Source organism: Pogoniulus pusillus, chromosome 16, assembly GCF_015220805.1.
Source record: "Pogoniulus pusillus isolate bPogPus1 chromosome 16, bPogPus1.pri, whole genome shotgun sequence".
NCBI lineage: Eukaryota > Metazoa > Chordata > Aves > Piciformes > Lybiidae > Pogoniulus > Pogoniulus pusillus.
In genome coordinates this window covers 2176521-2203650 of record NC_087279.1, presented here as the reverse complement: position 1 = coordinate 2203650, position 27130 = coordinate 2176521, and the positions used below count along the sequence as shown (strand labels likewise).

At 51.4% G+C, this 27130-nt stretch overlaps 1 protein-coding gene across 3 annotated transcripts in view; it reads left to right on the top strand.

Annotated features, from left to right (window-relative positions):
* LOC135182285 (contactin-4) overlaps positions 1-22869 on the top strand; it is a 434616-nt gene extending 411747 nt beyond the window's left edge. For 2 of the 3 annotated variants that reach the window (XM_064156171.1, XM_064156173.1), the window contains 11 exons: positions 2993-3168; positions 5667-5787; positions 8919-9077; positions 10154-10303; positions 11289-11359; positions 14079-14313; positions 16175-16290; positions 17597-17783; positions 18721-18833; positions 20729-20897; positions 22547-22869. In XM_064156171.1, coding sequence (XP_064012241.1) covers positions 2993-3168; positions 5667-5787; positions 8919-9077; positions 10154-10303; positions 11289-11359; positions 14079-14313; positions 16175-16290; positions 17597-17783; positions 18721-18833; positions 20729-20897; positions 22547-22647 — 1598 coding nt within the window. In that variant the 3' untranslated portion in view covers positions 22648-22869. The remainder of the gene's footprint in view (positions 1-2992; positions 3169-5666; positions 5788-8918; positions 9078-10153; positions 10304-11288; positions 11360-14078; positions 14314-16174; positions 16291-17596; positions 17784-18720; positions 18834-20728; positions 20898-22546) is intronic. The other variant, XM_064156172.1, reaches the window with a different exon arrangement.
* The last annotated feature ends 4261 nt before the right edge of the window (positions 22870-27130 follow it).

The following is a 27130-nucleotide window of genomic DNA, read 5'->3' as shown; positions in this document are numbered from 1 at the left end:
AGCCTCAGGCTGTGCCAGGGGAGATTTAGGCTGGAGGTGAGGAGAAAGTTCTTCACTGAGAGAGTCATTGGGCACTGGAATGGGCTGCCCGGGGAGGTGGTGGAGTCGCCGTCCCTGGAGCTGTTCAAGGCAGGACTGGACGTGGCACTTGGTGCCATGGTCTGGCCTTGAGCTCTGTGCTAAAGGGTTGGACTTGATGAGCTGTGAGGTCTCTTCCAATCTTGTTGATACTGTGATCACACAGGAGCACAGCTCTCAGAGCTCAGCAGGGAAGGTCTCTTTCTGCAGCAAAGCTGAGCCCAGGTCAGTGTCTGCTGTCCTTGAGTTTGCTCTGCCTTCAGGACACCTGCTGAATGTGTTTGCATGCACGGTGTGGTTATTTGCTCTCTCTCGCTCACTGTTTCTCATTTGAGGCTGAAAAGCAGATTATTTCACCTCCTGGTGACAGAAGGTTTCTCATCCCCTGAGAGCATCCCCACTCACATGCAGCACTCACTTCTTTCTCCTCTGAAAAACCTCTCCATGCAGAACTTTCACAGCTGACCTGGATCAGTTCAGCTTGGTCCTGCCTGTTCCTTCTGCAGGAGAGCTGGGAAATGCCAAGCACTTCAGCTTCCCTCTCTGGTAGGCTCAGGGGGCAGCTGAGGGCTGATTTTATTGGTAGCAATTCTCACCTTTCACCTGCATCTGAATCTTTAATTTTTAGTGGTGTTTTGGGGGGTTTGTGGTTTTCTTAACACTGCCTCCAAATGAGGGAGCTGGGGGTGTGCAGCCTGCAGCAGAGGAGGCTCAGGGCAGAGCTCATTGCTGTCTGCAGCTGCCTGCAGGGAGGCTGTAGCCAGGTGGGGTTGGGCTCTGCTGCCAGGCAGCCAGCACCAGAACAAGGGGACACAGCCTCAAGTTGTGCCAGGGCAGGTCCAGGCTGGATGTTGTTAGGAAGTTGTTGTCAGAGAGAGTGATTGGCATTGGAATGGGCTGCCCAGGGAGGTGGTGGAGTGGCTGTGCCTGGAGGTGTTGAAGCCAAGCCTGGCTGGGGCACTTAGTGCCATGGTCTGGTTGGTTGGACAGGGCTGGATGCTAGGCTGGGCTGGGTGAGCTTGGAGCTCTCTTCCAGCCTGGCTGATTCTATGATTCTGTGACTGGATTAAGAGCTGGGGCCCTGGTTTTTGGGGACCCTAGGCACTTGCAGGCCCTGCAGTGCTCCCAGGAGCTGTGGAGAGCAGGTCTTTAGCAAACACCTCTTTCATTCTTTAGGCTCTTACCAACTGCATGCCCTGCAGCAGGCAGCATCAGAGTCATGCTGCAGACTTCTCACCTCTTGCAACCAAGTGGCTGTGGAGGCAAGGGTTAGCTGCAGCAAAATCTCAGTGCTGACACTTGTTAAGGACCACAGCTTACAGGGATCACTGCAGGACTCATGTGGGACAGCTCAGGGCTTTGTGGGAGTCACCCACTTCATCTCAGTCAAGCCCTTCATGAATATTTCACAGGGGCTTTGAGCATGGCAGGGGATGAGCTTGTGATGCTGAAAGGAATTTCAGGGCTTGTGTGTACCTGGGCTCTGCCACAGGCATGACACTTCTGTAGCAGCCTGAGCTTGGGATGCTTCAGCTCTTGAGTTTCAGCAGTGGCAGTCCCCAGTGACTGTAAAATCATAATGCCATGAGTTTAGGCAGTAATTAAACATGGCTTTAGTAACCTGTGCTTGCACAGCTTAGGTCTGAGAAATTCCAGGTGCTTCACTTGCATCTGTTAATGAAGCTGCTGAGGCTCTGCTGAGACTTCTTTCTTTTCATAGATTTGTAGTATGGTTTGAGTTGGAAGGGATTACAGAATGATTTAGGTTGGCTCTTCCAGCCTTCTTCATCAGGATGGGGGCTAGAAGAGGATCCTGGAGGAGTTACCAATGGTGTTTCAATCTATCAATAGAGAAAGGTATCAGAGGGTAAAAATCAAAGCTCAGAGGATCACAGAATGGCTTAGGTTTGAAGGGGCTTTAGAGGTCATCTACTCATTGGTGTTTCAATCTATCAATAGAGAAAGGTATCAGAGGGTAAAATCAAAGCTTAGAGGATCACAGAATGGCTTAGGTTGGAAGGGACTTTAGAGATCATCTACTCATTGGTGTTTCAATCTATCAATAGGAGAAAGGTATCAGAGGGTAAAATCAAAGCTCAGAGGATCACAGAATGGCTTAGGTTGGAAGGAGCTTTAGAGGTCATCTACTCATTGGTGTTTCAATCTATCAATAGGAGAAAGGTATCAGAGGGTAAAATCAAAGCTCAGAGGATCACAGAATGGCTTAGGTTTGAAGGGACTTTAGAGGTCATCTACTCATTGGTGTTTCAATCTATCAATAGGAGAAAGGTATCAGAGGGTAAAATCAAAGCTCAGAGGATCACAAAATGGCTTAGGTTTGAAGGGACTTTAGAGGTCATCTACTCCAGCCTCCCCACATTGAGGACCTTCATAAATGATCTCTGCATACGTTTCAAGTTCTGGTGGCAGTGTTGCAGCCACAGTAGACCTCTTAGGACCTTTCTCTTCTCTGCATGTCTCTCCATTTCCCACGAAGACAAGACAGGAGGAGGCTCTGAGGTGACCTTCTTGCGGCCTGCCAGGATCTGAAGGGGGCTTATAAAAAGCTGGGGAGGGAATTTTGAGGCTCTCAGGTAGTGACAGGACTGGGGGGAATGGAGCAAAGCTGGAGGTGGGTAAGTTCAGACAGGACATGAGGAAGAAGTTGTTCAGCTTGAGAATGGTGAGAGCCTGGAATGGGTTGCCCAGGGAGGTGGATGAAACTCCATGGCTGGAGGTGTTTGAGGCCAGGCTGGCTGAGGCTGTGGGCAGCCTGCTCTAGGGTAGGGTGTCCCTGGGCATGGCAGGGGGGTTGGAACTGACTGCTCCTTGTGCTCCCTTCCAACCCTGCCTGATTCTGTGACTAATGCTTTTATGTTTCCCTCCTCTCTCCCTCCCTTTGTTTCCTTTGTAGATCCAACGCGGGTTATGGTGTCCCCTTTCAGCATGGATGTCACAGTTGGAGAGAGCATTGTCCTGCCTTGCCAGGTGTCTCACGACCACTCCCTAGACATCATGTTCACCTGGTCATTTAATGGACACCTGATAGACTTTGAAAAGGATGGGGATCACTTTGAAAGAGTTGGAGGAGTAAGTATTAACTCTGAAGCAATCCCCTCGGGGTGATAACAGTAAGCAAGATGGCAAAGGGCTACTAGCAGGAGGAATAGACTCAACTAAGTTAATAGTAGGAGATGCTATCTTGTGTCTGCTAGCCTGAGAAGTTGCCAATTTACTTCTTCATTGTAGCTGGGGTTGAATTTTTATGATGTCTTGTTGGCATGACCCAAATCTGCTCACAAGTGAGGCATTCACCTTGCGTGTCAGAAGACCTACTCTGGGGTTCCTCCTTGCAACAGAACTCACTCAGTGAAGTTGTTTTTCTCTGGCAGGGACAGTCTGTGTCCTCCCTTTGTAACCACAGGCTTAGGTTAGGTATTTTTGCTCTGCAACCACCACCCAGTGTCACAGAGAACATTTGTTATCTGTGCCTGTTTCCTGGCAGGGGCACAGTGGTGTCTCTGGCTTGGTTGCTTGTGGGGATCCCAGCCAGCACCCACTGACAGCAGAAACTGCTGCAAGGTGCAGGCACTTGGTGGATGAAGGTTGAAAAGATTTTGTTCATGGAAATCTGGTAGCTAGGAGAAGAGTTGGGTGTGACATAGTGGTTAGAGCACTCGTTAAATACAGCCCTGGTCAGAACTACTGCTCAGGACTTGTCAGCAAGTGGCAGGTGCAGAGGAGAAAAGGGGGAGAAGGTAGGGAGGAAGCCCAAAAAGCCAATCACATCCTGAGCTGCATCAAAAGAATCAGAGAATCAGGCAGGTTGGAAGAGAGCTCCAAGCTCAGCCAGCCCAACCCAGCACCCAGCCCTGCCCAACCAACCAGACCATGGCACTAAGTGCCCCAGCCAGGCTTGGCTCCAACACCTCCAGGGACAGTGACTCCACCACCTCCCTGGGCAGCCCATTCCAATGCCAATCACTCTCTCTGACAACAACTTCCTAACAACATCCAGCCTGGACCTGCCCTGGCACAGCTTGAGGCTGTGTCCCCTTCTTCTGTTGCTGGCTGCCTGGCAGCAGAGCCCAACCCCACCTGGCTACAGCCTCCCTGCAGGCAGCTGCAGACAGCAATGAGCTCTGCCCTGAGCCTCCTCTGCTGCAGGCTGCACACCCCCAGCTCCCTCAGCCTCTCCTCACAGGGCTGTGCTCCAGGCCTCTCACCAGCTTCATCCTGGTGAGAGGAAGCCTGAGCACCAGATGGAGAGAGGAGATTCTCCCCCTCTGCTCTGCTGAGACCTCACTTGGAGTCCAGCTCTAGATCCCCACCACAAGAAGGACATGAAGCTGATGAGTTGGTCCAGAAGAGGCCATGAAGATGATCAGAGGGCTGTGGGAACAGCCTGAAAGAACTGGGGCTGTCCAGCCTGGAGAAGAGAAGGCTCCAGGGAGACCTTAGAGCTGTGTTTCAGTGTCTGAAGAGGACCTACAGGAAAGCTGGGGAGGGACTGTTCAGAAGGGGCTGTGGTGACAGGACAAGGGGCAGTGGTGTGAAACTGGAGCAGGGCAGAGTTAGGTTAGGAGGAAGTTCTGCACAATGAGGGTGATGAAATACTGGAGCAGATGGCCCATGGATGTGGTTGAGGTCCCATCCCTGGAGACATTCAAGGTCAGACTTGATCTTACCCTGGGCAGGCTGCTCTAGCTGGAGGTGTCCCTGCTGCCTGCAGGGGATTTGGACCAGATGCCCTTGGAGGGTCCTTTCCAACCCAGTGCAATCTGTGCATCAGCTTCTTTAGGAGAGGAGGAAATCTGCTCTGCTCTTTTGTCTCTGTTCCAACCAGGCCACCACAATGCACATCAGGCAGCACCAACTCTTCCTGCAGAACAAACCCAACCAGGCTGCAAAGCTGAAAATCACAAACTTTATTAGTATTCCTCAGTCAGGAAAAGGCCCAATCCCAAGGTTACCCTGAGCCTGCCAACCTAGCCAAGGCTTTGTGTCTGCAGGAGAAAATTAGAGAGAGGTTTTCAGCTTCCTATACATACAGAAACCTAATTAGTTCTCTTCAGCAGTTAATCAGACATGCACTTGGCGTTTGGAAAACAAATTACTGCTGTTAGGTGATGCAAGATTTCCTCAGAGAGAGAGCTGTTCTCCTGATCTTTAGCACAGAACCACCAGGCAGTGCAGATGCTGGCCTGAATACCAAGCTCATCTCTCATCACTTGGGCTGCCTTTCACTTGTGGCATAGCTGCAGACACAACTTGGCCATCCTCAGGGAGGCTGTGAGTTGGATACTCAGAAAGGTAAAGGAGCAAACTTGCCCTAAAGAAGCTTTGTTTCAATGGGGAAACTGCTTGGCAGATCCAAACCAGGCTCCTTGTGAGAGCCATCGTGGCAGAACCAGTCCCACTCTTATCTTCAAGGCAGCCTCACATCGTTTTAATAGGCCAGGGCTTGCACTGCTAATGTTTTCATCAGCAGTGTAAAGCAAAGCCATTAGTCACAGTGTCCTTCGTGTGATAATGATGTTTAGCACTCATTACAAAGGAATTGTAACCACTTCTCCCCACTTTATCAGCAGGATTCAGCTGGTGATTTGATGATCAGAAGCATCCAGCTGAAGCATGCTGGGAAGTATGTCTGCATGGTGCAAACAAGTGTGGACAAGCTATCAGCTGCTGCAGACCTGATTGTAAGAGGTATTTGGATTTTCTTACTGTTGTTGTTATTGTTGTTGTTGTTCTTGTTGTAAAATTTGCCTTTCCTGTCTTCTGCTGCTGGTAAGACAACTCTGAGCTCAGGGATGCTCACTGAGATCCCAGCAGCTTGGCATTAAACTAAGAAATAGAATCAGAGAATCAGGCAGGTTGGAAGAGAGCTCCAAGCTCAGCCAGCCCAACCCAGCACCCAGCCCTGCCCAACCAACCAGACCATGGCACTAAGTGCCCCAGCCAGGCTTGGCTGCAACACCTCCAGGGATGGTGACTCCACCACCTCCCTGGGCAGCCCATTCCAGTGCCAGTCACTGGGGCTCACAGTGATTTCAAACAGCAGGTGAAGAGATTCTTTCAGAGTCATTGTTTGCTTGGAAGGGACCTTTAACATCACCAATCATTAACCCAGCAGTGCCAGGTCACCACTAAGCCACGTCCCTCAGCACCACATCTACACAGCTTTGAAACTCCCTAAGGGATGGGAGTTCTACCACTGCTCTGGAGTAGCCTGGTCCAGGCCTTGGGAACCCTTTTTGGGGAAGAAATTGTTCCTAAAGGCCAACCTGAACCTCCCACAGTGCAACTGTTTACTCTCCTCCTATCACTTGGTCTTGGGAGAAGAGCCCAGCTCCCTTTCAGGGACTTATAGTAAGAGGGTCTCTCCTGTCAGCCTCCTTTTCTTCAGGTTAACCTCTGTGGCCTCAGCCTCTCCTCTTTCACACACTCATACACATCCCTGAATGCAAAACCTGCCCTAGCTGAGCTGATTGCTGACCTGTGCAGCAGAAACATCATCCAGTTCATTGACTGCCTTGCTGCCCATTTCTGGGATGAACATGATCCAGTAACTTCTCTGATGGATTCACTGGTACCAGGTGGCTCAATCTCCATCCCTGGAGGTGTTTCAGAGAGGCAGAGATGTGGTGCTGAGGGACATGGTTGGTAATTAGATAATGGTTGGATCTTAAAGCTCCTTTCTAACCAAACCAATTTTGTGATTCTGTGACCTCAAGATCTATTCGTCAGCATCCACAGGAGATCTGTAACTAGGAATGACCAGTAGGAAAAGGGAGGTTCTTCTGCCTCTGTACTCAACACATTGAGTGCTGTGTCCAGTTCTGGGCCCCTCAGTTCAAGAGAGATGTTGAGGTGCTGGAAGGTGTCCAGAGAAGGGAAGCAAACTGGGGAGGGGCCTGGAGCACAGCCCTGTGAGGAGAGGCTGAGGGAGCTGGGGGTGTGCAGCCTGCAGCAGAGGAGGCTCAGGGCAGAGCTCATTGCTGTCTGCAGCTGCTGTAGCCAGGTGGGGTTGGGCTCTGCTGCCAGGCAAGCAGCACCAGAAGAAGGGGACACAGCCTCAAGTTGTGCCAGGGGAGGTCTAGGCTGGATGTTGTTAGGAAGTTGTTGTCAGAGAGAGTGATTGGCACTGGGAGGTGGTGGAGTGGCCGTGGCTGGAGGTGTTGAAGCCAAGCCTGGCTGGGGCACTTAGTGCCATGGTCTGGTTGGTTGGGCAGGGCTGGGTGCTAGGTTGGGCTGGAGGAGCTTGGAGCTCTCTTCCAGCCTCTCTGATTCAATAAATTTAGCAGAGATGCAATTAGTTAACCTAAGCCTGGATCCATGCAGTCTGTTCTATGTTTTCAAGCTCATTTGCTTTGAGGAAAGCAAACTTTGGTGCTGCTCTGTACTTGCAACCCTCAATTCTTCTAGACCCCAAAACCACAGCTTTAATGTTCCCTAAGTTCTCAGGCAGCTCAGTGAAAAGGAGGAGAGCATTTAAATAACAAAGTCCTCCTTTATCAGAGCTGTGGGAGAGTAAAATCACAGTCATTAAGGTAGACAAAGACCTCCAAGATCATCGAGTCCAACCATCATCCCAACACCACCATGGGCACGACTGGCCCCAGCCCTTCATTCAGCAGTGTGCTCTTGTCTCTAGCTGGGCACTTCTGCTATCCTCAGTATATTGTCAGGCTTCCCCCCACGTTTCCCCCACAGTATTATGAGCATAGACCTTCTGAACCATGTGCTGGGCAGAGAGTTTGGTCCCTGGAGGCAGTGAAGCTGCTGCTCTCATCCCCCAGAAAGCTGCTCCTCCTTAAACCAACTCTCAGGTCTTTGTTGTAGCATGAGCCCAGACTCATTTTTGCTCAAGCATTTCAAAACAGCCTTGATTGGGAAATTTCCTTGGTGCTGGTTCTGTAAACAAATGAGAGGAACATCAAATTCGGTGCTTCTGTGCTCCACAACCTCCCTGGAGGTGTTCAAGGCCAGGTTGGATGAGGCCTTGATCAACCTGTTCTAGTGTGAGGTGTCCCTGCCTATGGCAGGGGGTTGGAACTGGCTGAGCTTTGAGTTCCCTTCCAACCTAAACCATTCTGTGTCACAGAGGAGAGAAGTCCTCTCTGGTGCCAGCATCCTGCAGTGCTTTGCTGGTTTGAAGGAAACCAGCAGTGAAGGGGAAAATAAGAGCTTGTGGGAAAAAGCTGAGGACAGAGTTGTTAGCAGGGGTTGTGGCGCCAGGGCAAGAGGTGATGGTTTGAACTAAGAGAGGAAGACTTAGGCTGGAGAAAATGTTGACATCCATGCTGATGAAGGGCACAGGTTGCCCAGAGAGATGGCAGATGCCTCATCTCTGGAACCATCCCTGGGGGTCTGGGCAACCTGGTTTAGCTGGGGGTGTTCCCTGCTCACTGCAGGGAGGTTGGAGTGGACAACCTTAAAGTTCTCTTCCAGCCCAGAATGTGTGAGTCTCTGAACCCACTGCTCTGTCCTCAGGCACCGTGCTAGTCACCAGCCTCTGGCTGCATGCTTGCTGCAGCCACCACTCCTACGTGTGCAGAGGCCAGTGCTGCAGCACCAGACACGAGGTGGCAGAGCAGATCCCGAGTGCTGCAGCAAGTGCCTTGCTCTACAGGGTGAGCTCAGGTGTGCCACAGCTCTGCTGCTCACCTGGAGACATCTGGAGCCGAGGCTGAAGCTCTTGGTCTCTGGGTTTGAGTATCTCCCCTGTGCCTTCCAAGCTCATCTAGCCTACCTCTGTCCTGACTGAGGGAAGAAGGCCAGAACGCTCCCTTCCTGGACTAGCTCTGAGCTCCCCTCTCTTGTCATCCTTCCTGCAGGTCCCCCAGGTCCCCCAGAAGCTGTGACCATAGATGAAATCACCGACACCACGGCCCAGCTGTCCTGGAGGCCAGGAGCAGACAACCACAGCCCTATCACCATGTATGTGGTCCAGGCAAGGACCCCCTTCTCCGTGGGATGGCAAGCAGTGAGCACAGGTAGGTTCATCACAGATTCACAGGCTGGAAGAGACCCTCAAAGGGCATCTTGTCTAACCCCCCCTGCAGGCAGCAGGGACACCTCCAACAAGAGCAGCCTGCCCAGGGCCACTTCCTCCTAACATCCAGCTTAGACCTCCCCTGGCACAATTTCACACTGTGTCCTCTTGTTCTCTTGCTGCTTGCCTGGCAGCAGAGCCCAACCCCACCTGGCTACAGCCTCCCTGCAGGCAGCTGCAGGCAGCAATGAGCTCTGCCCTGAGCCTCCTCTGCTGCAGGCTGCACCCCCCCCAGCTCCCTCAGCCTCTCCTCACAGGGCTGTGCTCCAGGCCCCTTCCCAGCCTTGCTGCCCTTCTCCAAACACCTTCCAGCACCTCAACATCTCTCTGCAATGGAGGAGCCCAGAACTGGACACAGCACTCCAAGTGCGACCTGAGCAGTGCTGAGCACAGGGGCAGAAGAACCTCCCTTGTCCTGCTGCCCACACTGCTCCTGAGCCAGCCCAGGATGCCATTGGCTCTGCTGCCCACCTGGGCACTGCTGCCTCCTCTTCAGCTCCTCTCTGCCAGCACCCCCAGCTCCCTCTCTGCCTGGCTGCTCTCAGCCACTCTGTCCCCAGCCTGTAGTTCTGCTTGGGGTTGTTGTAGCCAAAGTGCAGAACCCTGCACTTGGCCTTGTTCAGTCTCATCCCCTTGGCCTCTGCCCACCCATGCAGCCTGGCCAGGACCCTCTGCAGGGCTCTCCTACCTTCCAACAGCTCCACAGCTGCTCCTAGCTTGGTGTCATCTGCAAACTTACTGCTGCTGGACTCAATCCCCTCGTCCAGATCATGAATAAAGATATTGAACAGGACTGGGCCCAGCACTGGTCCCTGGGGAACACCACTAGTGCCAGCTGCCAACTGGATGTGGCACCATTCACCACCACTCTCTGGGCTCTGAGTTCTCATTCCCATGGTGTGCAGGGGAACCCCTCCCTGCCTGTTTAGCCTCTCAGCTGCCTGCAGATTGATTTCTCAGCAGTCTGTACGAGCTGGAGTGGGTTGGGTTGCACTGCTGACTGTGGCTGTCTCCCAGTTCCAGAGGTCATCGATGGCAGGACCTTCACTGCCACGGTGGTGGGGCTGAACCCTTGGGTGGAGTATGAGTTCCGAGTAGTGGCTGCCAACCTGATTGGGATTGGAGAACCCAGCAGGCCTTCAGAGAAGAGAAGAACCGAGGAAGCTCGTAAGTCTGAAGGAAATACTGCCCAGTGCTAACAGAGGAAGCTGAGGAGCCCTTTCTGCACCCATCTCTCCTCCCTCAGGGCACGTTGTTTGTGTGCACAGAGCAGGTGAAGGAGGCTGTAGAGCTCCTGGTGGGCCTTGGAGGGTAGGAAGACTTGGGGCCCTTTCCCTGCAGAAAGCAAAGATTATCCCAATGATTGATTTGGGCAGGTTTGGGGTGGGGAGGGGGAAGAAGAGTTGCTGAGAGAGGTGAGCTGTGAGAGCAGGTGCTCTGGATTGCCATGATCTGTGTGATGGAGACTGAAGCACAAAACGGCAGCATGTTGAGAGCAGGGCTTTGAGCTTCACATCTGGAGAGTCAGCAGGCCCTGGGTGCTTCTGTGCCTCTTGAAGTCACTTGGACCTCACTCTGTGAGCTGTCAGTGTTGGAGCAACCACCTTGGGTTGTCCTTTGGGTTGGATCATTTCCTCAGCTTGCTGAAGGTCCTTTATCTGTGACCCCTTTGCACCACTCTCTCCTGGCACCACACTGCATCTTCAGCCCTGAGAGATTTCGTGCTGCTTGATGCTGTCCCTGCCTTTTGATGTGGCAGAAAGGGGTCACAGCAAGGTGTGCGCTCAGCATGGTAGCTGCAGGAATGTGGGGAACCCCTGGGAGATGGCTCCTGTGCTCTGTGTTCTCCTGTAATGGAAGAGACTATGAAATAGGGAAATAAAATAAAAGCCCTTTTTTTATGGAAGATAAATGTTTAAACTAAACAATTAGTGACTGAACACAGGAGTTAATTGGCACACTTCTAATATCCTGCTATTGACACACTTCTAATGTGCTGTTTGCCATGGCAAATTAGTCACTTCCTAATAGCATCTCTGGTACCCAGCAAGAGCAGGCCAGCAGAGTCCTGGTGCTGTGTAGCTCTGTTCCATGTCTGGCTTCACAGCTGCCACCTTCACCTCCTGCATCTTTTGGTTTCTTTTCTTTGCAGTTCCAGAAGTGACTCCAGCTAATGTGAGTGGAGGTGGAGGAAGCAAGTCTGAGCTGGTCATTACGTGGGAGGTAGGTGGAGAACAAACCTAGAGGGATATTTGTACAGCCCTGGGCTGGCATCATGGAAACATAGAACCACAGACTGGTTTGGGTGGGAAGGGACCTTTTAAAGTCATGGAATCATAGACTCAACCAGGTTGGAAGAGAGCTCCAAGCTCACCCAGCCATTCCTAGCACCCAGCCCTGGCCAATCAACCAGACCATGGCACTAAGTGCCCCAGCCAGGCTTTGCTTGCACACTTCCATGGATGGCAACTCCACCACCTCCCTGAGCAGCCCATTCCAATGCCAATCACTCTCTCTGCCAACAACTTCCTCCTAACATCCAGCCTAGACCTCCCCTGGCACAGCTTGAGGCTGTGTCCTCTTGTTTTGTTGCTGGTTGCCTGTCAGAAGAGACCAACCCCACCTGGCTACAGCCTCCCTTCAGTCATCCAGTCCAACCTCACTACAGTCAGCAGGGACATCTGCAGCCAGAGCAGGTTGCTCAGAGCCCCACACAACCTGACCTCAGTGGTGGTGGGGCAGCTCCCACCTCTCTGGGAAACCTGGACCAGGCTCTCAGCATCCTCAGTGAAAAATTTCTTCCTTCTCTCTTGTCCTGATCAGGGTCACCTAGGGCAGGTCACACAGAATACATCCAGGCAGGTTTTGAAAGTCTCCAGAGAAGGAGACTCCACAGCCTCTCTGGGCAGCCTGCTGCAGGCCTCCAGCACCCTCACCTCATGTTGAGGTGAAGCCTCCTGGGTGGGTTGCAGCTTGTACCTGTTCCTTCATCCGTCAGTGGGCACCACCAGAGCCTGGCACCTTCATCTTGACTCCCACCCCTCAGATATTTGTAGACATGGGTAATGTCTCCTCTCAGCCTTCTCTCCAGACTAACCAGCCCCAGGGCTCTCAGTCTTTCTTCACAGCAGAGACATTTGAGTCCTGCAGTCACCCTCAGCCCCAATAGCTCCCTGTCTGTCTTGAATTGAGGAGCCCAAAACTGGGCAAAGTATTTCAGGCATGGTCTCACCAGGGCAGAGCAGAGCAGAGTGGGAGGAGAACCTCCCTAGCCCTGCTGGCTGCACTTTGCCTGATGCAGCTTAGATGCAGGGCAGCAAAGAGTGAAAGCAGGAAAGCTGCAGGCTCCTTCCCATGCAGGCTTCCCTTGGTGCTGCCCAAAGAGTGAAAGCAGGAAGGCTGCAGGCTGGCTTCCCATGCAGGCTTCCCTTGCTGCTGCTCAAAGAGTGAAAGCAGGAAGGCTGCAGGCTGGCTTCCCTTGCAGGCTTCCCTTGCTGCTGCCCAAAGAGTGAAAGCAGGAAGGCTGCAGGCTGGCTTCCCTTGCAGGCTTCCCTTGGTGCTGCCCAAAGAGTGAAAGCAGGAAGGCTGCAGGCTGGCTTCCCTTGCAGGCTTCCCTTGCTGCTACCCAAAGGCAGCAGGAGGAGGTGCAGAGCTGGGAGATGTGTTTGATATTCCTGCAGGCAGCCCAGGTCAGAACTTGAGTCATTTGTCTGCTGCTCTTTTCCTGCTCTGATGGGATGCAGCTGGCAGATTCCCCTAATAATGAACTTCCCCAGACTTGCCACTTAGCACTGCTCCTGCCCAGGCTGGCAGGAGGGATGGCCAGAGATATTTTTAAGGTTATTAAAACAGCTATAAATGGCTTTTGGGTTGGTTTTTTCTGTCCTCACCACGCAGCTGAATGTGCTGCGTTTCCTCCTCTCTCGGGCTAATTAGCCACACAGTCTCCTAGAGAGCCTGCAGCCTGCTTCCAGAGCACACAGGATCAAGCCTTGAGCTGAGGCAGCATTTACACAAGCCACAGTTTGTGCTTTGGTAGAACACTCAGCTTACTCCTCTTGAAGTGTCCAGAGGTCTTCTCCTTATGATAGGCTCACAGCATGTCAGAGGCTGGAAGGGGCCTCCAAAGCTCATCTGGTCCAGCCCTCCCTGCCAGAGCAGCATCACCCAGAGCAGATCACACAGGAACACATCCAGATGGTTCTTGACTATCTCCAGAGAGGGAGACTCCACAGCTCCCCTGGGCAGCCTGTGCCAGGGCTCTGCCACCCTCACAGGGAAAAAATGGCAGAGCAGGATTGGAAGGAGGCTATAGCCAGGTGGGGTTGGGCTCTTCTCCCAGGCACCCAGCAACAGAACAAGGGGACACAGGCTCAAGCTGTGCCAGGGCAGGTTCAGGCTGGATGTTAGGAAGAAGTTCCTCACAGCAAGAGAGACTGGCACTGGAATGGGCTGTCTGGGCAGGTGGTGGAGTCCCCATCCCTGGAAGTGTTTAAAGGGAGGCTGGGTGAGGCACTTGGTGCTGTGGTTTGGTTAGAAGGTGGCAGGTGGTAGGTTGGGCTGGGTCTCAAAGGTCTTTCCAGCCTGGCTCATGCTGTGATTCTTTGACTCCAGCCGCCTGCTGTCACAGAAGGAGCCGGGTTGGAAGGGATCATCTTGTCCAACCCCACTGCAGTCAGCAGGGACATCTGCAAGCAGCGCAGGCAGCTCAGGGCCGCGGCAGGTTTGCCCTTGAGCGTGCCCAGCGCGGGGCCCTCCGCCGCGGCTCTGTGCAGGAGGGCAGCCTGGGGAGGCGCAGGAGGGCAGCCTGGGGAGGCACAGGAGGGCAGCCTGGGGAGGTGCAGGAGGGCAGCCTGGGGAGGCGCAGGAGGGCAGCGGGCAGCCGGGGGCCAGGCGGGTGCCGGCGGTGCCAGCGGTGCCAGCGTGCTCTGCTTGCCCGCAGACCGTGCCCGAGGAGCTGCAGAACGGCGGCGGCTTCGGCTACGTGGTGGCCTTCCGCCCCTTCGGCACCGTCAGCTGGATGCAGACCGTGGTGGCCTCGCCGGACGCCGCCAGATACGTCTTCCGCAACGAGAGCTTGCCGCCCTTCTCCCCCTACGAGGTCAAAGTGGGGGTGTACAACAACAAGGGGGAGGGCTCCTTCAGCCCCGTCACCGTCGTCTACTCAGCAGAAGAAGGTAAAGCCCAGCCCAGCGCCAGGCACAAAGCAGGAGCTGGCCAGGGCCTGTCGTAGAGTCTCCTAGGGGAATGCAGAGACCAAGACCCATCCCAGGCTGCTGTCATATTGCTGCTCCATTCGCTCTCCCACTGGCACAGGTTACTAAGCCAGTGCCTGACTGGTATCACTCTCCTGCCCTCCCTGCCTCTCCTCCCTTCGCTTCTCTCTGCGGGCAGAGCACACATCCCTTCTGTTGTGCCTTGGGTGTTACTCCCCTCCCTGCCCCCAGCGAGTCACCAGCCTGGACCCAGTGTGCTGGAAGTTAAAGGAGCTGTGTTGGCAGCAGTCATAGACTCACACAATGCCAGGGGCTGGAAGGGACCTCCAAAGCTCATCTGGTCCAGCCCCCCCTGCCAGAGCAGCATCACCCAGAGCAGATCACACAGGAACACATCCAGATGGTTCTTGAGTATCTCCAGAGAAGGAGACTCCACAGTCCCCCTGGGCAGCCTGTGCCAGGGCTCTGCCACCCTCACAGGCAAAAAATGGCAGAGCAGGATTGAAAGGAGGCTATAGCCAGGTGGGGTTGGGCTCTTCTCCCAGGCACACAGCAAGAGAACAAGGGGACACAGGCTCAAGCTGTGCCAGGGCAGGTTCAGGCTGGATGTTAGGAAGAGGTTCTTCACAGCAAGAGAGATTGGCACTGGAATGGGTTGTCTGAGCTCCCAACCAACCTCCCCCTCCTTCTTTCCACCCTTTCCACCCTCTCCCCTGTCTCAGGATCCCCCCTTCCACGCAGGGTGAGCTGGAAAAGGACAGCAAGGGGAGTTAGGTGTGCTGGTTTGAGGCCAATTGGAATATTTTAATGAGAGAAATTAGATGATAGGCTGTGAAAAGGGAACAGTGGTGATGTCTGCTTCAGTCATAGGTTCTCTGAGACATGTGAAGACAGAAACACAGAATCACAGAATCAGCCAGGTTGGCAGAGAGCTCCAAGCTCAGCTAGCCCAACCCAGCACCCAGCCCTGCCCAACCAACCAGACCATGGCACTCAGTGCCCCAGCCAGGCTTGGCTGCAACACCTCCAGGAACAGCCATTCCACCACCTCCCTGGGCAGCCCATTCCAATGCCAATCACTCTCTCTGCCAACAACTTCCTAACAACATCCAGCCTAGACCTGCCCTGGCACAGCTTGAGGCTGTGTCCCCTTGTTCTGTTGCTGCTTGCCTGGCAATAACATGGGATAACAGGCAATAACATGGGACAACAGGCAATCAGTCTGCAGTACTTTCATCCTTACTCTCTAGAAGGAGTAGTAGTCACCTCTGTGGTCCATTCCTGGGTAATTTGTGGCCTCAAACTATGGCAGTACCCAGCTGGAGGTGTCCTTGGGTAGCTGAGCCTTTCTCTGCTTTCTAATGGGGAGCTGCAGTGAACCCTTCTGAAAGGCACCAAACTAACATCAATCCTAATGAAATCTTGTGCTGTGAATGGCCAAGTGAGATGTGCTCCAGGGAGAATCCCACCCAGGTTCAGCAGGAATTAGTGTCCACTGATTAGGAAGTGGTCCCTCTTGGCCTGGTTACAGGGCATGGTGGCCTGGCTTCAGCTTGGCAATGACCTCTGATTGTTCCTGGCACGGGCTGGCAGCTCACCCTTCTGAGCTGGGCAAGGTTGTGTAGGTCACACAGAGGGAGGACAAGAAAGGCTTTTGCAGTTTTGGTCACACAGAGGGAGGACATTGAAGGCTTTTTCAGTTTAGGTCCCACGCAGGGAGGACAATAAAGGCTTTCTCAGGACTACTTGGACAGAAAATTGACATTTCCTCATTTGCTATTGATTTACCTATTTTTTTTTCTTCTTTAACTCCTCTACCCAGAGCCAACAAAAGCCCCAACCACTGTTCTGGCCAGAAGTCTTTCTGCCTCAGATGTTGAAGTTTCTTGGGCACCCCCCTGGGAGAGCCAGCACAAAGGAAGGATACAGGGATATGAGGTATGGAAACACAAGCCAGTGTCCTGCAGGGAATGCAGTGAGTGGGCACTGAGGTGCTGCTCCTGTCTGCCATGGGGTGGGTGGGTTCCTGCTGCAGGTTTCATAGAATCACAGAATTGCTTTGGGTGGAAGAGACCCTTCTGATCACCAAGTCCAACCATCAGCCCAGCACTGCCAGCTCACCACTAAGCCATGTCCCTCAGCACCACATCTCCATGGCTTTTAAATGCCTCCAGGGATGGGGACTCCACCACCTCCCTGGACAGCCTCAGCCAGGGCTTGACAACTGGGGAAGAAATTGTTCCTCATATCCAACCTGAGCCTCCCCTGGCACAACTTGAGACCTTTTCCTATTGTCCTGTTGCTTTTCACTCAGCAGAAGAACCTGACCCCCACCTGGTTCCAACCTCCTCTCAGGGAGCTGTAGAGAGCAGTGAGGTCTGCCCTCAGCCTCCTTTTCTCCAGGCTGAACACCCTCAGCTCCCTCTACTGCTCTCCCCCAGCCCTGTTCTCCAGACCCTTCCCCAGCTTCATTGCCCTTCTCTGGACATGCTCTGTCCTGGTCCTGCTGGCTACACCAGTGCTGAGCCATGCCAGGATGCTGGTGGCCACCTGGGCACACACTGGCTCATGCTGGTCAACACGCCCATGGACATGAGCAGCTTTCCAGCCACTCTGCCTCGAAGGAATAAGAAGAGGCTGCAGGACCTCGAGTGCTGTGTCCAATTCTGGGCCACTCAATTCAAGAGAGATGTTGAGGTGCTGGAAGGTGTTTGGAGAAGGGCAGCAAGGCTGGGGAGGGGCCTGGAGCACAGCCCTGTGAGGAGAGGCTGAGGGAGCTGGGGGGGTGCAGCCTGCAGCAGAGGAGGCTCAGGGCAGAGCTCATTGCTGTCTGCAACTACCTGCAGGGAGGCTGTAGCCAGGTGGGGTTGGGCTCTGCTGCCAGGCAGCCAGCACCAGAACAAGGGGACACAGCCTGAAGCTGTGCCAAGGCAGGTCCAGGCTGGATGTTGTTAGGAAGTTGTTGTCAGAGAGAGTGATTGGCATTGGAATGGGCTGCCCAGGGAGGTGGTGGAGTGGCCGTGGCTGGAGGTGTTGCAGCCAAGCCTGGCTGGGGCACTTAGTGCCATGGTCTGGTTGGTTGGGCAGGGCTGGGTGCTAGGCTGGGCTGGCTGAGCTTGGAGCTCTCTTCCAACCTGGCTCATTCTATGATCCTATGATCCTATGCCTTGTGCTGGTGGCACCTGCTTGCTGGGTGCTGCCAGGCTGCAGCTGGAGGTGGACACATCCCTGCCCTGCTCCCCAGGTCAGGTGCTGGAGACACGACGAGCAGGAAGAGAACGCCAAGAGGATCCGGACGGTTGGCAACCAAACGTCCACCAGGGTCAGCAACCTGCGTGGCAATGCCCTCTACCACCTGGCAGTCAGGGCCTACAACACAGCTGGCACTGGCCCCTCCAGCGCCGCCGTCAACGTCACCACCAGGAAGCCACGTGAGTGTCCCTGGGGCTGGGGCTTGCCCTGGGGGTATCCTCCAGCACTTCCCTCTATCATTTTTCAGCTTTCTTGAGTCTGAAGCAGCTGGCACCAGAATCCCAGCGTGGTGGGGGTTGGGAAGGACCTCTGGAGCTCAGCCAGTCCAACCCCCTGCTAGTGCAGGGCACCTCCAGCAGCTTGCCCTGAGTCACAGTGCCCAGCTGGGCTTGGAATCTCCACACAAGGACACTCCACAACCTCTCTGGGCAGCCTGCTCCAGGCTTCCAGCACCTTCACACCAAACAGGTTTTTCCCTCTGGTCAGATGGAATCTCCTGGGTCCCAGCCTGTGCTCATTGCCCCTTGTGCTGTCCCTGGGCACTGCTGACAAGAGTCTGGCCCCAGCCTCTTGCACCCAACCCTTTACCTCTTGCTGAGCATTGCTCAGATTCTCTCTGAGGCTGCTTTTCTGCAGGCTCAGCAGCCCGAGGGCTCTCAGCCTTCCCTCCTCACAGATGCTGAGTCCTCAAAGCTTTCTCCAGCCTGAGGGAGCTGTCAGCCTTGTCTGTGCTGGGCTTTGGTGCAGGAGATTGACCAGCCCAGGGATGGGGTTCGTGAGGCTCATCTCAGTGTGGAGTGAGCAGAGCAGGCAGAGCTGCAGTCACCACTGTGCAGGAGAAGGAAACATTTACCTCATCCTTCAGGAGAGCTTTTTTCTCCTGGTCTCAGGCATGTTGAGCACCTGCCTGAATCCTTTCCTTCATTTAGAGCACTGTGTGGTGTTACTCCTCCTGTGACCCTAGGGACACAGATCAGTGGAACAGCTCATTAGCGTTGCAGAGTGATAGGGCTCTGGGCAGGCTCTGCTCTGCTGGTGGAACCCTCAGTGGTACTGGGAGAGATCCAGCTGGGAAATGCTCCTTAGTGACACAATGCTGTGTGTGTTCTGGGACAGCACCGAGCCAGCCCCCTGGGAACATCATCTGGAACTCATCTGACTCCAAGATCATACTCAACTGGGACCAGGTGAAGGCCCTGGACAACGAGTCAGAAGTGAGGGGCTACAAAGTGAGTATTTGGTCACCACACTGCTCTGCACCACCTCCCTCAACACCTCCTGATCCTCCAGGGAATCCTCAGCAAGCTTCATAGAATCAACCAGGTTGGAAGAGAGCTCCAAGCTCATCCAGCCCAACCTAGCACCCAGCCCTGGCCAATCAAGCAGACCATGGCACTAAGTCCCTCATCCAGGCTTTGCTTCAACACCACAGGGACAATGGGCAGGTTTCCATGAATCCAGTGTCAAGTTGGGGCTTGCAGTGGAAGCCCAGATGAGAAGTTTTTTGTGGCACCTCCAGGGTTTCCCAGGTCCAAACTGGAGCATTCCCCCAGAGCCAGGCCATCCCTGTGTGGAGTGAGCAGGTCCTGCTGGCTGCTTACCCTCACCACAGTGATGCTTGTCCCCATGGGTCTCAGCCCATGCACTGTCACCTACCCCTTCCTTCTGAAGCTCTCACCTGTAGACTGCTCTCCTGCCTTTGGTGGACACCTTCCAAGCACTGCAGTTGACTCCTTAATTGCAGATAAGTAAAATGCCTTTTTAATAGCTCTCACCTCCTTCAGAAAGCAAAGCCAGAAGGAGAAGCAAGAGAGCCCTCATTAGCAGCCAGTTTAATAGGGTGTAATGGAGCTAGAGAGGAATCTTGGGAGGAATTCAGCTCTGTCACCTTACACAAGGGCTTCACCTGGCCCAAGGAAGCCACTGATGGGCAATTGCCAGCCAATGCCTTGAGGACTGACTTGTGCAAACATTTCCCACCAGACCTTGAAGTGATGAAGGCCCTGGCCATGCTTTGTCTTTCTTTCTCAGGCTGGAGTGCCAGCAGCAGCACTTTGGTGAGCCTGGGGCCAGCTCTTCTGGTTTCCTGCCTTAATTTCTAAGGATCTTTGGTGCACTCTGTCCAATTACCAAAAATGAAGTCATTCCCTGGGGGCTTTAGTCAAAACCTCAGATGAACCTCAGCATTTTGGGCCAACTTCTCACCACAGCGTGGTTTAGAAATGCAAATTAAGAAGGCAGTGGGAAGGAGGTGAAAGAGATTCCTCACCCTGAGGAAACAAGCTCCATCTAGAGAGTCTCTGAAAAGTCCTCTTTGAACACAGTTTTGGAGTAACACAGCCAAAAAGTCCTCTTTGAACAGAGTTTTATAGAATCAGTCAGGGTTGGAAAGGACCTCAAGGATCAGCCAGTTCCAACCCCCTGCCATGGGCAGGGACACCTCCCACTGGAACAGGTTGCTCAAGGCCTCATCCAACCTGGCCTTGAGCACTTCCAGGGAGGTTGTGGAGCACAGAAGCACCCAATGTGATCAAAGATCACATCCTGTGCTTCTGTGCTCCACAACCTCCCTGGGCAACCTGTGCCAGTGTCTCAGCACCCTCACTGCAAAGAGTCCTTTCCTAACATCCACTTTCAGTCTCCCCTCTGCCACTTCAGACCCATTCCTCCTCATGCTGTCATTACCAGACCTTGTCGACAGTCCCTCCCCAGCCCTCCTGGAGCCTCCTTCAGATGCTGCAAGGCCACTCCAAGGTCTCCTCAAGCCTTCTCTTCTCCAGGCTGCAGAGCCCCAACTCTTTCAGCCTGGCCTCACAGCACAGCTGCTCCAGCCCTCTGAACCCCTCCAGTGTCTTCCCTGGGCAGCCTGTTCCAATGCTTGCCACCAATGTACCAAATGTACCAAGGCCACATTTGGTGCTGCACAGCAGCATCACCTTCCTCTCAGTGTCACCTCCCTGCCTGGGCACTGTCACCACTCTGCTGGTTGTGGGGGTGCCCAGCAGCCCCTTTGTGACCCTACTGCGTGTCCGAGCATCAGAGGCAGGGGATGAACAGCAGCGTCCTCAGGGCAGAGGATGTCTGGGCCATTTCTACCTCCTCTTCTCTCTCCCTTTCCCTGCAGGTCCTCTACAGGTGGAGCAAGCAGAGCAGCACATCTGTGATAGAAACCAACAGGACCTCAGTGGAGCTCTCATTGCCATTTGAGGAGGACTACATCATCGAGATCAAGCCCATCAGCGATGGCGGCGACGGCAGCAGCAGCGAGCAAATCCGCATCCCAAAGATCTCCAGTAAGGAGGGGGCTGCTCCCCTGGCCAACAGGCATCCTGGCATGAGTCAGCAGTGCTGTGGCTAGCAGGAGCAGGATGGGGATCGTAGAATCATAGAATGGTTTAGGCTGGAAGGGACCTCAAAGCTCAGCCACAGGCAGAGACCCCTCCCACTATGACAGGTTACTCAAAGTCTCATCCAACCTGGTCTTGAGCACCTCCAAGGAGGTTGTGGAGCACAGAAGCACCCAATGTGATCAAAGATCACATTGGGTGCTTCTGTGCTCCACAACCTCCCTGGGCAACCTGTGCCAGTGTCTCACCACCCTCATCCTCTTGTATCATTAGATGTGGGAGGCCAGACCTAGAGCACTGAGTCAAATTCTGGGGGGCCTCACTACCTATAGGATAACAGCTCTGCTATGAGGACAGGCTGAGAGAGTTGGGACTCTGTGGCCTGGAGAAGAGAAGGCTTTGAAGAGACCTTGGAGTGACCTTCTAGTATCTGAAGAGGGCTACAGGAGGGCTGGAGAGGGACTATTGACAAGGTCTTGTAATGACAAGTCAAGGAGGAATGGGTTTGAAGTGGCAGGGGGCAGATTAAAAGTGGATGTTAGGAAGAAGTTGTTGGCAGTGAGGGTGGTGAGATACTGGCACAGGTTGAAGGGTGGTGAGACACTGGCACAGGTTGCTCAGGGTGGTTGTGGAGCACAGAAGCACCCAATGTGATCCACAACCTCCCTGGAGGTGTTCAAGGTCACGTTGGATGAGGTCTTGGGCAACCTGTTCTAGTGGGAGGTGTCCCTGCCTTTGTTACTGGCTAATTCTTGAGGTCCCTTCTAACCTAAACCATTCTGTGATTCTACAAGTAGATGACCTTTCAAGGTCCCTTCCAATCCAGCCCATTCTGTGATGCTGTGATTCTATGATGCCATGATCTAGGAGTAGATGACCTCTTAAGGTCCCTTCCAACCCTGATTCTAGGCTGATGCTAAAGTGCTATGATCTAGGAGTAGATGATCTCTTGAGGTCCCTTCCAACCCTGATTCTAGGCTGATGCTAAAGTGCTATGATCTAGGAGTAGATGATCTCTTGAGGTCCCTTCCAACCCCTCATGTTCCACATCTCTCTCATTGTCTCCCTGTACTGGGCACTGGTGAAGCCACCCCTTGAGCAGCAGGCCTGGAACACAAACCCTATGAAGAGAGGCTGAGGGAGCTGGGGGGGTGCAGCCTGCAGAAGAGGAGCCTCAGGGCAGAGCTCATTGCTGTCTACAACTACCTGAAGGGAGGTTGTAGCCAGGTGGGGCTGGGCTGCTGCCAGGCAGCCAGCAAGTCTCAAGTTGTGCTGGGGGAGGTCTAGGCTGGATGTTGTTAGGAAGTTGTTGGCAGAGAGAGTGATTGGCATTGGAATGGGCTGCCCAGAGAGGTGGTGGAGTTGCTGTCCCTGGAGGTGCTGAAGCCAAGCCTGGCTGGGGCACTTAGTGCCATGGTCTGGTTGGTTGGGCAGGGCTGGGTGCTAGGCTGGGCTGGCTGAGCTTGGAGCTCTCTTCCAAACTGCCTGATTCAGCGCTGGGCTCTTTACTCCAAGAGGAGGTGGAGAGGGTTTACTGAAGGCTGCTGCCTTCACCCCTGACTGCTCTTCTCTTCTCCCTGCCTCTCTTTGCACAGATGCTTACGCCAGAGGCTCTGGCTCCTCGACCTCCAGCGCCTGCACCTTGTCAGCCATCAGCACCATAATGCTCTCGCTCACAGCTCGCTCCAGTTTATGACAAACAAGAAGAGGGAGAGAGAAAAAGACAGAGAACTTCTTGTTTATAGAATATAAAGCAACATTTAGCTAGTTGTTTTCTTGAAGACACCCAGCACTAGGTAATATTGTGGTCTGAGTCCATCTTACTACTGGCAAAGAAAAGAAATACACAGAGAGAGACAGAGAGAGAGAGAGGAAAAAAAACCACACAAAAAACCAACCACACAAGAAAAACCACACAGAAAAAAAAACACAGAAAAAAAAAACACACAGGAAAAAAAACCACAGGGAAAAAACCACAGGAAAAAAAAAACACAGGAAAAAAAACCACAGAAAAAAAACCAACACAGGAAAAAAAACACAGGAAAAAAAAGCACAGAAAAAAAACCAACACAGGAAAAAAAACCACAGGAAAAAAACCACAAGAAAAAAAACACAGGAAAAAAAAACACAGAAAAAAAACCACAGGGAAAAAAAACACAGAGAAAAAAAACCACAGGGAAAAAACCACAGGAAAAAAACACAGGAAAAAACTCACAGGAAAAAAAACACAGGAAAAAATCACAGGAAAAAAAAAACCACAGAAAAAAAACACACAGGAAAAAAAACACAAAGAAAAAAAAAAAACACAGGAAAAAAAACACACAGGAAAAAAAACACAGGAAAAAACCACACAGAAAAAAAAACACAGGAAAAAAAAACCACAGGGAAAAAAACACAGGAAAAACAAACACAGGAAAAAAACACACAGAAAAAAAACCACAGGAAAAAAACACACAGAAAAAAAACACAGAGAAAAAAAAACACAGGAAAAGAAACACAGAGAAAAAAAAAACACAGGAAAAAAAACACAGAGAAAAAACCACAGGAAAAAAACCACAGGAAAAATACACACAGAAAAAAAACCACAGGAAAAAAACCACAGGAAAAAAACACAGGAAAAAAACACACAGGGAAAAAAAACACACAGGAAAAAAAATACAGGAAAAAAAACACAGGAAAAAAAAACACAGAAAAAAAACCACAGGAAAAAAAACACAGGAAAAAAAACACAGGAAAAAAAACACAGGAAAAAAAAAACACAGAAAAAAACCACAGGAAAAAACCACAGGAAAAACAAACACAGGAAAAAAACACACAGAAAAAAAACACAGGAAAAAAAACACAGAGAAAAAAAAACACAGGAAAAAAAACACAGAGAAAAAAAAAACCACAGGAAAAAAACCACAGGAAAAAAACACACAGAAAAAAAAACACAGGAAAAAAAAACACAGAGAAAAAAAAACACAGGAAAAACAAACACAGGAAAAAAAAAACACAGAAAAAAACCACAGGAAAAAACCACAGGAAAAAACCACAGGAAAAAAAACACAGGAAAAAAACACAGGAAAAAAACACACAGGAAAAAAAACACAGGAAAAAAAAACACAGAAAAAAAAACACAGGAAAAAAAACACAGAGGAAAAAAAACACAGGAAAAAAAACACACAGAAAAAACAACACAGGAAAAAAAACACAGGAAAAAAAAACACAGAGAAAAAAAAAACACAGGAAAAAAAACCACAGGAAAAAAACACAGGAAAAAAAAACACAGGAAAAAAACACAGGAAAAGAAAACCACAGAAAAAAAACCACAGGAAAAAAAAACACAGGAAAAAAAAACACAGAGAAAAAAAAACACAGGAAAAACAAACACAGGAAAAAAAAAACACAGAAAAAAACCACAGGAAAAAACCACAGGAAAAAACCACAGGAAAAAAACCACACAGAAAAAAAACACAGGAAAAAAAAACACACACAGAAAAAAACACACAGAAAAAAAAACACAGGAAAAAAAACACAGGAAAAAAACCACAGGATAAAACCACACAGAAAAAAAACCCACACAAAAAACCACACCAAAAAAATACCACTAAAAAAAAAAAAAGCCACTCAAAAAAAAAATGGCAAAGGGAACAAAAAAAAAAAAGATGTTTCTGCTTCTTTAGGAATGGCATTAAACAGTACTTCCTCAAAGCAAATATTAGCTTTGCCTGAAGTTTCCTTGGAAACTCTGCAATGCACTGAAGACATCTGGAATAGGATGTTACCAAAGCAGTTTACATATTGTCCTTATATGCATATTTTTTATCCTCTATTTAGTGTTTTATAGAGTTTTTTAACCTAATGATTGTAGATATTAAGTTGGGTTTGGTTTTGGTTTTTTTTTTTTTTTTTCCTCTGCTATAATAATAATAATTTAAATAGTAATAATAATACTAATAATTAAAGCAAGCAAACAGCTGAGGGTGAGGTGAGCAGGAGGATTTGGGTTGGGGATTTGTTTCCTTTCTGCTGCAGAGGTCGGAGTTGAGCTCAGTAAATCTGCTGCAGGTTGTGCTGGGTGGTTTCACCGTGCTGGGTCAGGCAGAAGTGTTTCAGAGGTGGTTCCTGATGCAACCTCAATACAGATATTTATAGGCAGAGTTTTACACTCCAGCACTATTTATATTTGATTTATACTGGAGTATTTATATATATAGATATATATATAAAAATAGTGGAGTGTTTATACTCCAGCACTGAGTTCCTGGTGGGTTGTGACTCTGCTTTCCAGGAGCTTTCACCTTAGCAGCTGCTCAGCAGCAGCAGTTGGAGCAAACTCTTCAGTTTCTGCCTGCAAGAGTCCAGTGAACAGTTGGGTTTGGGACTGAGGCAGTGTGTGCACAGCTCTGTGAGTCGCAGAGCTGGAAGGGACCCTCAAAGGGCATCTTCGCCACCCCCCCTGCAGGCAGCAGGGATGCCTCCAACTGCAGCAGGTTGCTCACATCTGACCTTGGCAGTTATGGTGATCCTTGTGTTCAGTCAAGTGCTTACAACACACAAGATGATCTGCTTTGTTCAGAGATCCAAGCAAGACAGACCTGAAACACTCAGAACACTGCAGTCCTGGAGAAACTCATCACTTGTGGCTGGTGGTGGACTACAGGACATGTAGCTAACCTTCTGGCAGTCTCAGCAGGGGCCCACTTTGACTGTCTTGAAATAGGTTCATCTTTGCCACAACTAACAGTAAATAGGGTTGGGTTGAAGATAGTGCAAAGATAGGATCCCTGCTTCTGGTGCAAGAGATGGGACCTCTGCTGCTGGTGCAAGAATGGAACCTCTGCTGCTGGTGCTCAGATGAGACCTCTGCTGCTGGTGCACAAAAGGGACCTCTGCTGCTTGTGCAAAAGATGAGACCTCTGCTGCTGGTGCAAAGATGAGACCTCTGCTGCTGGTGCAAAGATGGGACCTCTGTCTCTTGTGCAAAGATGGGATCTCTGTTTCTATTGCAAAGGTGGACCTCTGCTTCTGCTGGTGCAAAGGTGGGACCTCTGCTTCTGGAGCACAGATGGAAGCTCTGCCTCTAGTGACAGAGGAATGGGTACCCAAAGGAGCCACTGACTCGGACCTCACCTTTGGGTGCAAGCCTGGCTAAACCCACCTCACTTTGGGGGGATTTGATTCCAAGGAACTTAGCCCAGAGTGACTCTGAGCTGCAAGGCTGCCCTGGGTTCCTTGAACACATCCTTGCTCTCCACATGCCCTGGACCAGAAGTCGTCACCCTCCGCACCTCCGACACGCGTGGGAGATGCGCTCACGCATCCCGGAGCCCTGGGGACTCTTTGGATGCTTCAGGCCGAACTCTTCGCAGGACACCTAAAGGCAAAGCAGAATCCTGATGGAATGAAACCCCAAACCACAGCACCACCCACCAGAATCCTCCTCCAGAGGACTGTTTGTTACTAGGGGGTACTTTTGTAAGCTCAGGCGGGAGAACGCTCGCGGAAGGCGGTGGAATTTTCTAGACACTTTGCAAGCTGAAAGGAGCTGCAGTGGGGGCTTAGCCTTTATTTCCCCCCTCTCCTTTTCATCTTGGTTTTTCCTCCTGATAGCTTGAATTTGCCTGTCTTGTCTCTTTTTCTCTCCCCTCCCTCCCCTCCTTTTCTTTTCTGGCTTACAAAAAGGCTACCAATTCACTCTGAGACCTAACCCACCTCTTTATTCAGTAACTCATAATCAGGATTCCACTCGTGTACAAGTCAGGGGTGTTGACCAGAGAACTTATTGTCAGTATTTCAAGCTGTGTTCCTTTCTTAGTTTGATATGGTTATTACTTCTATGTTAAAAAAAAAAAAAAGCAAACAACAACAAGAAAAAAAAAAGGAAAAAAATAATTTTAAAATACTTTAAAAAAAAAGAGAGAAAAAAATCACAAAAGCAAGAAAAATGGAACAAAAAAAAAAAAAACCTCCAACAACAACCCAAAAACCCCAAACCAAACAGAAAAATGAGAAGCTTCTGTGGTTTTCAACCCGGTGTAAATGATATTTAACAGTGACCTAGCAGGTGTAAGCTTCTTTTTTTTTTAAAGGTATTGGTAATAAATATGCTGTCATTTGTAAAGATACCTGTCCTCACAGCAGCCTTTTTCTTCCCCCCCCCTCTCCAGCCACCAGCAGGTTTTGCCCTGGATATA